Genomic DNA, 11,495 nt, shown 5'->3' with positions numbered 1-11,495 from the left:
TAACTCAATAATTGGTGCTTTAAAAAAGCCATGTTTGTTCGGCTCCTCTGGTTATGCAGCGTGCCTAAATGTATTAAGCCTCCATCTGCTTTTTACTTAGATTATACCCCCTCCATACATTAATTGTTTTATTCTGCGCAGTGTTTAAGACCCCAGCGCACCCCCATCCCCTCCAACTCTGTCTCATTCTTTTGCTCCCTTCTTCCATAAACTCCGGAGCTGACTTTGTTCTCCAAATGTGATTAGCTTCTCGGGGACGCAGGGAGTAATTGCATTACTGCATTGTGAGCATTTGGAGCTATGGAAATACTGGGCGCCCGTATCAAACCTGTTTAAATACCAAGCGCACTATGCTGAAAGATGTGCAAAAGAGGGGTGAATGCAAACATTTTGCAGACATGGCCCTGGCGATGAATAGACACTGGGAACGGGAAGGTTTTGCGCCAATTTAAGACTCTGGGTTCAAAGGGGGAGCTTCTGGTTTGTGTCCACGCACGTTTTGGAATATTTAATAAGCTATTGTTTTCAGGCAAACGCACAGCAAACTTTAGAATCTTGTGCAGATGCATTGCGTCAGAAGAGCAGTCTATACTGAATAACCAGATTCAAATGGATAACATCATCAAATCCTGAGATGCTGTTTTTTTATTACATTGCTCATGCAGACAGTGGTAGCAGCTGGTGGTAAATTATTCATTTGTTTGTCAGATTCTGTGTCTATCTATTTCTTAAGGTGAATGATGGTCTTCTTAAATGATTCTGAAAGTGTCGACTGATAAATTACTTTAGCCACAGTGGGGGTGAGTGGGATAGTTATGGGTTTGTATTTTTTTAAGGGACTCTTGCTGAGTTCTGCTCCCCCAGTGCCTTATCTTCAAATTCTGTTTTAATATTTTATTTTAATATGTATGATAGTTTTAGTCTCTATCGTTTGAGCGTTCTCTCTCTCTCTCTCTCTCTCTCTCTCTCTCTCTCTCTCTCTCTCTCTCTCTCTCCTCTCTCTCTCTCTCTGACGCACATAAGCACACCACAACTACGTGCACGCGCGCAAAATGTGTGAATGGATCTGGAAAAGCTGCTTGGTGCTCTACAATCCCCCATGACAACTCATTTCCTCACAGTTGTGTGGGGTTCGGGGCTCCGCTGGAGTCTTGTTTGGTCGGCTGTAATCGCCGGGTCCTGGTGCCAAACAAACCGCGCCAGATGGTCTCCAGAATGCTCGGTCCCAGTTGTGCACATTCGTTAAACCTTAGATCTCGCTCTCCCTCTCTCTTCCTGCGTTTCTTAATGTCTCTGATTTTTTAGTTTCTCTCTCTGCTCTCCTGTGTGCGTGCGCATTTACATGACTGAGACTCTTCTGAAAAATGCCTGCCCGAACTGGTGAGTTTCGGATGCTGCTGCGCTCGTTATCACAAACCCGTCCTGCGGGGAGTTTGAAGTGATGTTGAACAGATTTGTGCACGGGGACAGAGCTGTTCCTCGGCGTGACCAACTCTTTAAAGGCATTCATTAGAGTCCGGCTCCCTTTCAACACGATTCGCCACACAGCTTACCCGGCTTATACTCTCACCCATAGACGGTCACAGATGAGGCGCATGTGAAAAATATATTGCACTCAAAACATCTACAACAAAGTGCCTGTGCAGGGAGATGGGGGTAGTCAGCTGCCACTTGAAAGAGCAGAAAAAGACGAGATACAGTATTAAGCACATGGCATGTATACACACTAATGCCAAGGCATCCAGTGCGTCAGTTATATAGGAGTTGAGTTTGACAGCTGGTTACGGCTGTGCTGGGCGATATGTTATATATCAAAAGTGTGCCTATCAGGACTTAAAAGGTGGTGGGTGACAAAGCTGATGATTGAGGTGGCTATGTTTCTGCCTTGTCTTAATGAGAATTTAGACTCTTTGTGTCTCCGTGCTGTCTGGGGAGAACAGACCAGAAGCGAGAGAGTCTTAAACCTTCCTGTGGTTTTATAGCAATGAAAAACGGCAGGGTGAGCTCTTTGAATGAATGTTTTCTTTTTGAGTTTATTTTCTCCCCTGTCCATTGTAGGGGCATGGTCGTTACTCTGAAAAGTGGGGAAAGTGAATCCCACAGGGCGGGGATTGTTAATCCCCCCCCCTCCTCGCTTTCTCTTTTTCCTCCCCTCTTGCGCCTCCTTCTCCTCTCTTCTGGAGTTTGAGTGGCCACCAGCCAGCTTTTGATTTAAGCGTTTGTCTTTCCCGGGATGTGAAAAGGGGGCCGAGGCTGATGTACAACTAGTTGGTTTGAGGTGGGTTATTTTGGGCAAGTCTGTGTGCAGAGGCACCTCAAACGGAGAGAGGGAGCGAAAGAGAGCGCACGGCGCACAGACCAGACGCAGGGAGGAGAGGGAGAAAAGCGCACAGATTTCAGTGTCACTCAGCTGGTTCTCTCACACTGGATGCGCGCAACAGATCTGTGTGCCAGAGGGGGACATTCAGAAAACAAATCTGGATGCTTTTATGGAAATTAGGGCAACTTAAGGAAGCTTGCGTTTAAAGACCGAATGTGTTTTTTTCTCTCCTCGACCTGCGGAGAAAGCAATGCAGCTGCTGATTGAGGGAGCACAGCATTTAGTTGTCTAAATTAAAACTGGGATTGACCTGTACTGCATTTCGGAGCTGTTTTTTTGGATCTGTTTTTGGCTTCCACAAAAATGAAACCAGGAAAAATGAAAGGATTCTTTCTGACAAGAATGTGGAAAGTTCTGGCTGTTTTGGCGCTGGCAACACAACACGTCACCGGTAAGACATTGAAATATCAGATTTATGAGGAGCAGAAGGTTGGCACGGTCATTGCCCGTTTGAAAGAAGATGTCGCGGATGTTCTGGCTAAACTTCCAAGCACAGTGTCTCTCCGCTTCAGAGTTATGCAAAGAGGGACCTCGTCTTTCCTCACGGTGCGCGAGCAGGACGGAGAAATCAGCATCAGGACCAAAATTGATCGTGAGAAACTCTGCGAAAAGAATCTCAACTGCTCTATTCAATTCGACGTGCTGACACTCCCCACTGAACACCTGCAGCTGTTTCATGTCGAAGTGGAAGTGCTGGACATAAACGACAACGCACCCCAGTTCGCCCGCGCCGTCATTCCCATTGAGATCTCTGAGAGCGCGGCCGTGGGAGCGCGCATTCCCCTGGACAGCGCCACAGACCCCGACGTCGGGGAGAACTCACTGTACACCTATGCCTTAGAGCCTAACAACTTCTTCAAGATTGACATCCAGTCCAGGACTGACGGGGCTAAATATGCAGAGTTGGTGGTGCTCAGGGAGCTGGATCGGGAGGTGCGCTCGGGTTATGAACTTCAATACACGGCCTCTGATAGGGGCGTTCCCCCGAGAACTGGTACGACCCTTCTCAAAATCAGTGTTGCTGACTCAAATGACAACAGCCCAATATTTGACAAGTCATCATATGTAATAAATCTCCCAGAAAATTCACCTGTTGGAACTCTGCTCATTGACTTAAACGCCACTGACGCAGATGAAGGCACGAACGCCAAAATAGTCTACTCATTCAGTAGTCACGTGTCCCCCAAAATAATGGAGACATTCAAAATGAACCCCGATAGCGGTCACTTGACCCTCATCAGGCGCGTCGACTATGAGACTGTTAACTCTTATGATATTGACGTGCAAGCGCAGGACATGGGTCCAAACTCCATGCCAGCTCATTGCAAGATCCTGGTCAAAGTGGTAGATGTGAATGACAATAAACCAGACATTAGCATCAATCTCATGTCCTCTCAGGGGAACGGGGACGCAGCCTATATATCAGAGGCTTCTCCTCTGGACACGTTTGTAGCTTTGGTGAGGGTGGAGGACTTGGACTCTGGTTTGAATGGAGAGGTGGAGTGTAAACTTCATGGCCAGGGATATTTTAAACTGCAGAAAACATATGAGAACAACTACATGATTCTGACCAACGTGTCTCTTGACCGAGAGAAGAGGTCAGAGTTCAGTCTGACGGTGGTGGCAGAGGACCGGGGCACTCCCAGTCTCTCCACTGTCAAACATTTCACTGTGCATGTAACTGATGAAAATGACAATCCGCCACGTTTTGAGAAAGGGCGCTATGAGATCTTTAAATCAGAGAATAATGCACCTGGAGCATATTTGACCTCCATCATGGCCACTGACCCTGACCTGGATGCCAATGGACAGGTGAGCTACTCCATCTTGGAGAACTCTGTTCATGGGAGCTCAATTTCCACCTATGTCACCATTGACCCCTCAAATGGCGCCATCTATGCACTACGTACATTCGATCGGGAGGATGTTAGTCGTATCTCCTTTGTTGTGCAAGCTAAAGATGCAGGAAAACCACCACTGACAAGCAACGCCACAGTTATTCTGAACATCCTGGATGAGAATGACAACCCTCCAGCCATCGTGGTGCCCCAGCTGTGGAACTTCACTGCTGATGTTCCAGCGTCAAAGTTCACAGAGGCCGGACACTTAGTAACTGTGGTCAGAGCAACTGATCGCGACACAGGGGTCAACGCTGAGCTCATTTGCTCCATCGTTAGTGGCAATGAGGAGGGCTTCTTCTTAATTGATCCAAGAACATGTGAAATCCACGCCAACGCCAGCCTGGAGAACTTCCCCCATGAACACGCTGAGCTGACAGTCGTGGTCAGAGATCAGGGAAGCGAGAGCCTCAGTGCTAAAGCAGTTCTGAAAATCACCCTTTATGAGAACATGGAGAACCATGTGCAGGTGATGGACCAGGGGGAGTCTTCCCTGGATGCATCCCTGATTATCATCATCTCCCTGGGGGCTATCTGCGCTGTGCTCCTGGTTATCATGGTGGTGTTTGCTGCTCGCTGTAATCGGGAGAAGAAGGACACCAGGCACTCCTACAACTGTCGGGTAGCCGAATCAACCCACCAGCACCATCCAAAGAAGCCTTCGCGCCAAATCCACAAAGGTGATATCACCCTCGTTCCCACGGTGAACGGCACCCTGCCAATCAGAGCTCACCACCGTTCACCTTCGGCCACGCCCCCCATGGATCGAGCCCAGATGGGGAGCCGGCAGAATCACCACAGTCGCCAATCCCTGAACAGCCTAGTGACCATCTCGTCCAATCATATTCCAGAGAGCTTTGCCCTGGAACTGGCACACGCAACTCCACCAGTGGAGGTGAGCAAACACACACACACACACACACACACACAGTCACACACTTACACTTATTGAAGCAAATTATTCTCAGACACTGGTCCCTCAGCCCCTTTCCAAATTCTCTCTCTCTCTCCGTCTCTCTCTCTCTCTCTCTCTTTCTCTCTCTCTGACACACACACACTCGCACACACACACACACACACACACACACCAGCCCTCTCATGCTCACACAGCTGTTGCGGTTTGGGCAAATTAACTCATCTCTATGTGTGACAGTGACTTAATCAACACTGCCGTGTAGTTCAAAGTAACTCTCATTAAAACTGTTGATGATTATAGATGTGTCTTTGTCTTTACCTTGTTTGCACCCTGTCACCATTACCTCCATCATAACCACGACTCATCCCTCAGTCATATGTCTCCATATTCATCTAGTCTCACCCTCCCGCGCCCCCCCCATCCACCCTTATTTTTGTTTTAATGTCATCCATTTTGTCTCATCCATTTTCAGCAGCCTCTTCATCATCCATTTTGTGTTTACTCATCCATTATTTTGTCTTCTGTGTTGTCTCTTTTTTTTTCTCCTCAATTTCCCATCTGTTATTCATCCCCCCCTTTTCTGTTTCTTTTGTTTTATTTTGTTTGTTTTGTTATTTTTGGATGTAGCAAGTCTCACAGCTTCTGTCCATGCTCCATCAGGGCCAGTACCAGCCCAGACCCAGTTTCCGTGGCAACAAATACTCCCGCAGCTACAGGTAATTTACCCCCCCACTCCCCTGAAAGATTTACTTTTATTTACTTTTGAAACCTTTTGTTTTTCATTGTGTATTACATGTTCCAACAACCTGTTGTGAAGTTTTCCTGTCAGTTGGTCAGTTACATATAGATCATGGTTTGATGGTGTGTAAATGTATTTTTTTCATATTCCAGTTGTTATCATACCGATGTCATTCAGTTCAGAAGTATGCAACTCATTTGTCTGAATGTCATGACAATTTTCTTATACTTTTCTCCTTCAAAATTTGGGCCCAGGTGGTGAAGTGTGCAGCTGTCACTATTTTCCCCTCCTATCAAAATAATCTCTTATGATTTCTAGATGATAGATTTATTGATGCTCCTAGTAGCTGTTGTGATAGATTTATTGATGGAATCTACCTTCATGGAAGATTTATGGGGTGAGCCTTGTCTAGAGATTTGACTGATTCCACGAGCAGCCTTAAGTCCTATATGATGGATTAATTCTTCATTAGTGTCCTCTAAATACAGACTTCATAAATCAATGACATTGATTATATCAGCCTGCAAGTCAGAATGCATTCAGCTTTGTATTTGCTAAATGTAAACTTGCATCATTGTTTTTCAGATACAACATTTCTGACTGATTGATACATATATGTGTTTGTAATATATATTTATATATGTTTATTGTGCCACCCAGGTATGCATTACAAGACATGGACAAGTTCAGCCTGAAGGACAGTGGCCGTGGGGACAGCGAGGCGGGGGACAGTGATTGTGACATGGGGAGGGAATCCCCCGTGGACAGACTGCTGCTGGGGGAGGGCTTTTCTGACCTGATACACCTTGAAATGCACCACCGACTCCACCCAGGTGAGCCACAGTGATGTAACCCAACCATTCTGGCAGTGTCCCTCAGCCCACAACACTTTCCCTTTTTTTTTTTGCACCTTTTTCACCATGACTTGCTAAATTGGCTCCACTCAGCCCAGAGTCCCATACCTCTAACACCCTATACAGCAACACCTCACACTCAACTATCACCTCACCTCAGCACACATTCGCACCTCACCCTTAATCTTGCAAAAGTTGTGAAGCCATAGATCGATCCGCTTTGACCCAATTGACATAACTAAAAAAAGCACATACCTCATTCCTCGTTTGTTAGAAATGAGCAGACACAGATCCTGGGACAGAAGTTTTTTAAAAAACTGACCAGAGCTGTCTTCCCCTAGACCACACCCAGCCCTCTAATGTACCTCGTGCCTGACAAATTTCAGCACCATGGACAGCGTCAGGCCTAAGCCCATTATTTGTCTCTACACCTGCCTACACAGCCACTCCATTCACCCCGTTGCCAACACAATCCCCATTGTACTCAGCCCCATTCTTCAACACAGCCCTCATTTCCACGCTCGTTATCACACTGAGAGAGGTTACAGTGTGTCTGGCTGTTTGTGTTACTCTGTGAGTGTGTGTGTGTGTGTGTGTGTGGTTGTGTGTGTGCGTTATCTGCCCCTAAGATAGAGTCGTGTCTGTAAAATCCTCCCTGGAGCAGAGATGAGTCGCCTGTCACTCATCGGTATGCGTCTCAGGGTGCTGTTTTTTTTTCCTCCCTCCTTTTTCTCCCCCCCCCCCCGGTGAGTGACAGTGCTGCGCTTTCATGTCTGAACTGAGGAGAATTCATAGTAATTGCTTTTAGAATGATGTTATTCTCTCTCTCTCACACACTGACTCTGTCCCTCTCTCGCTCTCTCCTATATGCCCAAGAGCTCCTCAGCATCTCTCCCTCTCTCTCTCTCTCTCTCTTTTCTGTACTTGTTAATTTATTCTCTATCTTTATTAAGATGGATAAAGGGAGGGGTGGCGGACATGGACAGTCTTTCTGTATCTCCCTCATTCTCCCTTTGAGAAAGACTTGGAGGTGTTGCTACCCCCTCCTTCCTCCCCTCTCTCCCTCCCTCAATGCCTTTACTCTATCTTTTATGCTAATATGAAAAAAGGGGAGGGGAAGGAGATAATGGGCCGAGAGGGAGGATTATCCCTGTTTCTCTTCAATAGATTTAATTTGTTTAGATTTTTCTATTTAGATGTGCCAATATGGCTATTCATGCTAGATATGATAAAAGAACTAAACAAGCAAATCCCTGCCTCAGCCGCATAGTTGGGAGATGTGCACATGCTTGGCAGAGCAGCCAAATATTACATTAACATCTGCCTGCAATGCCATTTGGGTGGGATCTGGCAATTATTTATTTATTTATCTAGTTCTAGTGATTGTTTTCCTACCTGGCACTATCCAGATATTCATGCCTTAAAGCTGTAAATACCACCAATCTGCTCCTCCAAGCAGAACTATGAAGAGATCAGCATAGAAGAAGAGGAGGCCAAAACTAACCACTACCAAGCTGAGCTGTGATATTAATGAAAAACTGAAGCACTGCTGTATGAAATATTAAATAGGTATTGTACATTCATAGACTAACGGCATAAGACATGGTTTGACTCAACAGCACCCCTGCCCCTTTTTCCATGCAAAAACCAGCACCCTGACCTCCTGCTGAACTGAGATAACACTACCTTTCCCACCTTTACCACACTTTCAAGGTCTATGACTTGTATTATTCAAATATATTGACATTTTTTGTACCACAGCAACAAACATTTTTGTACAAAGCCTGTCTCTGTCAAAGAAGTTCTGAAAATATGATTTATCTGAGTTGTTTGTTTTGCAGACATTCCCTGCTTTTGTCTATGTATTATTTTGTTCCATGTACAGTATTGTGTCTTAAGCAAAAAGTTTTCTGCAGTTGTTCCTGCTCCTGACTGTCTCTGTTCTTTTTTTTGTAGCTATGAGACTGTGCACGGATGAATGTCGCGTCCTGGGACACTCTGACCAGTGCTGGATGCCCCCCCTCTCCTCGCCCGCTTCCTCCTCTGACTACCGCAACAACATGTACATCCCCGGGGAGGAGTCCTCCCAGCCACCCCAACTTGATGATGACCAGTCCTCAGTTGACTCAGAGCGGCGCAAGAGTTTCTCCACTTTTGGCAAGGAGTCTGGGAACGAAGAAGCAGGGGAGGGGGGAGTTGTTGCTGGGGGAGGAAGTGATGCATGTGTAGCAGGAGGAGGGGCTGGCTCCCTCCTCACAGAGATGAACAGTGTGTTCCAGCGGCTCCTCCCCCCTAATATGGACTCGTACACTGAGTGCACCGAAACAGGCCCTCCCTCATCCTCATCAACCACTGAGAGAGGAAATGGACGTAGTGGCAATATTGCTGGTAACCATAGTAACAACGCTGCTCCTCAGGACAACCGGAGAGGCTTGTTGCCAGGTGGGAAAGGTCCTGCTTACCCCCCAGGTGTGGCTGCATGGGCAGCCAATACCCACTATCTAAACCCAGGAAGCGGATCTGTAGGGACCAGCCATGTTTCCCCATCTTCTTTTTCCTCATCCTCCACCTCCACTTCCACCTCCACCAATGGACAGGCGCCACACCTCAAATGGCTGCCAGCCATGGAGGAAATCCCAGAGAACTATGAGGAAGATGACTTTGATGGTGTCTTCCATCAGGGTCACCAGGGTGGCAAGCGCAGCGAGAGCCGTCATGAGGCCAGCATGGACGCTAGCGAGCTGGTCCATGAGATTAACAAACTACTGCAGGACGTCAGGCAGAACTAAAGAGAAAAAAGAGAGAAGACATAGCATGGTTTCACTGTGCAACAGGGAGGAGGGACATTTCACCACATTCTGGCAAATGCTTGTTCTTTGTGCCAACATATATAAACTTTATGATGATTTCTTGTTCACTGTAATGCTTGTCTTGTTTGTTTTTACCAAATATCCTCTTTCCGCTCGGTGCTGAGACTTGCAGAGAAAAGTAAAACACGGCACTGAAGTTGTGATTGGGGTGATTTAAAGGCATCAAAGCAAGCACTCCAAGAACAGATTGCTCATTTGTTATTACAGTCTCTCCGAAAGTTGCTTGAATGAATGATTTCAAACGGAAATCTGCCAACAAAACTGTACCCTTTCTTCATTTGTAATGTTTACAGCAACGTGAGCAGACTCCACAGGGAGAAACCAATAGTTGTGTGATCTAATTTTTTGCTTTTACAGTGTACAATATTGTACAGTGTCTGTGAAAAAAAAGGCAAACTCACTTGAATATTGTGCTATGTCTCCTGTTTTGTTATCATGGAATGTAACTGTACAATTTGACCTTTGTATTTTAAAAATACACTCTTTTTTACTTCTATATATTTATATGTGTCAATGTATGTTTGTACAGAAAAAGAAAACAAATGTCTATTTTTTATATTGTAACTGCATGTCTTAATATCACTTAATGTGTCTCTTTTCCTCTGCCATGTTTATTTTATAAAACAATTGTATTTAATTTTGTTATTGAATGTGTGTATGTGAATAATTAAAAATAATCACATTCCAATGGAGTTCCATGTTGGAAGTTGGTTTTGTACGGTATCCTTGTGACCAGTGGATGATAAATAAAGTGGAGGGATTCATAACAGGCTATGTCTGAATTGATATAATTACTTATTTCATTTAGACTTTCTATTTCATTCAGTGTACAATATGTTTTCCTCAGTAAGTGCTTCAATTTGCCCCCCTATCTCTTATCACCCCCTAATGTCCAGCATCGGTACTGCAGCACCCTTCAAATGCAAAGTCAAAAGCATTTGTGTGGTTTCTAGGTAAATGTTCCCCCAAGCCTCATTATGCCACAATTCACATACATGACTCTGCTAATAACTATTAATTATGAATTTATTACCAAGTTATCTATTTAGATTAAAATGCATTTAGGTGTTCACTTAGTGTCAGAGTAGGGATTCTCTGTCTCACTGTCTCTCTCATCCATGAAAGCATCACACTTACGGTAAATATGCCTGGCAAATGAACAGCATCTGATATTAGCTGCACATGATGAGAAATCATAAGCATGATATTGTACAACACAACCATATGGACTGATAATACAATTAAATAGAAAGTGGAAAATGATCCTCACTCCTCCCCTCACTCACTCTGCTAGTGATCATGGGAGCTTATCTTGGGGTGATACACTCATGAACAGGAACACACACATACACACACACACATACACAGAAAATAGAATATTGAGTTGCATTTAAAAGAAGGAAAAATAACAACTCAGGCTAAATGAAGCAATTAACCTCATGAGACAGAGCTTTAACAAGGTAAAGGTTAGAATTTGCATACACACACACAAACAATCACATTAACACACTTTCAAAACAAGACCACATAGACTTACAGACACGCACGTAGACATACACACAGGCTTGTACACATGCAAACACACACACTTACTCACACACACATGCAAACACTTAATAATGAGCTCATTTGTCTTCATTATTAAAGAGGCCAAGCCTCGATAAACAACAAGCACTGGCCTCGTGTCACTGAAGGAAACCGAAGCATGCTAGATGCTACATTAGCTTAGCCTCATGTTCCTCTAGCAGAACAGTAGTGAGCTTTACACTGCTGATGGATATCTATGAGCTGTGAAGCTACAACCAGCAGCTAGCTAGCTTAGTTTAGCATAAAGATTT

At 45.1% G+C, this 11,495-nt stretch overlaps 1 protein-coding gene across 2 annotated transcripts; it reads left to right on the top strand.

Annotated features, from left to right (window-relative positions):
- Nucleotides 1-2,169: 2,169 nt before the first annotated feature.
- Nucleotides 2,170-10,431, top strand: pcdh18a (protocadherin 18a). 2 transcript variants are annotated; one of them, XM_067584154.1, is made up of 4 exons: nt 2,170-5,173; nt 5,855-5,910; nt 6,594-6,766; nt 8,744-10,431. In XM_067584154.1, the coding sequence occupies exons 1-4, from the start codon at nt 2,684-2,686 to the stop codon at nt 9,574-9,576; spliced, it is 3,552 nt and encodes a 1,183-aa protein (XP_067440255.1). In that variant the 5' UTR covers nt 2,170-2,683; the 3' UTR covers nt 9,577-10,431. The 2 variants fall into 2 exon arrangements, with proteins under 2 accessions (XP_067440255.1, XP_067440254.1); XM_067584153.1 differs by having other exon boundaries at nt 5,822-5,910.
- Nucleotides 10,432-11,495: the final 1,064 nt, after the last annotated feature.

Source organism: Thunnus thynnus, chromosome 3 (genome assembly GCF_963924715.1).
Source record: "Thunnus thynnus chromosome 3, fThuThy2.1, whole genome shotgun sequence".
NCBI classification, from domain to species: domain Eukaryota; kingdom Metazoa; phylum Chordata; class Actinopteri; order Scombriformes; family Scombridae; genus Thunnus; species Thunnus thynnus.
Note: the sequence above shows the minus strand (reverse complement) of the source record. Positions and strands in the feature narration are given on the sequence as shown.

Coding starts and splice junctions, on each gene's coding strand:
- pcdh18a (XM_067584153.1), top strand. CDS start 2,684: ATGAAACCAGGAAAAATGAAAGGATTCTTTCTGACAAGAATGTGGAAA. Junction 5,174..5,821: donor ACGCAACTCCACCAGTGGAG/GTGAGCAAACAC, acceptor TTTTGGATGTAG/CAAGTCTCACAGCTTCTGTC. Junction 5,911..6,593: donor AAATACTCCCGCAGCTACAG/GTAATTTACCCC, acceptor TGTGCCACCCAG/GTATGCATTACAAGACATGG.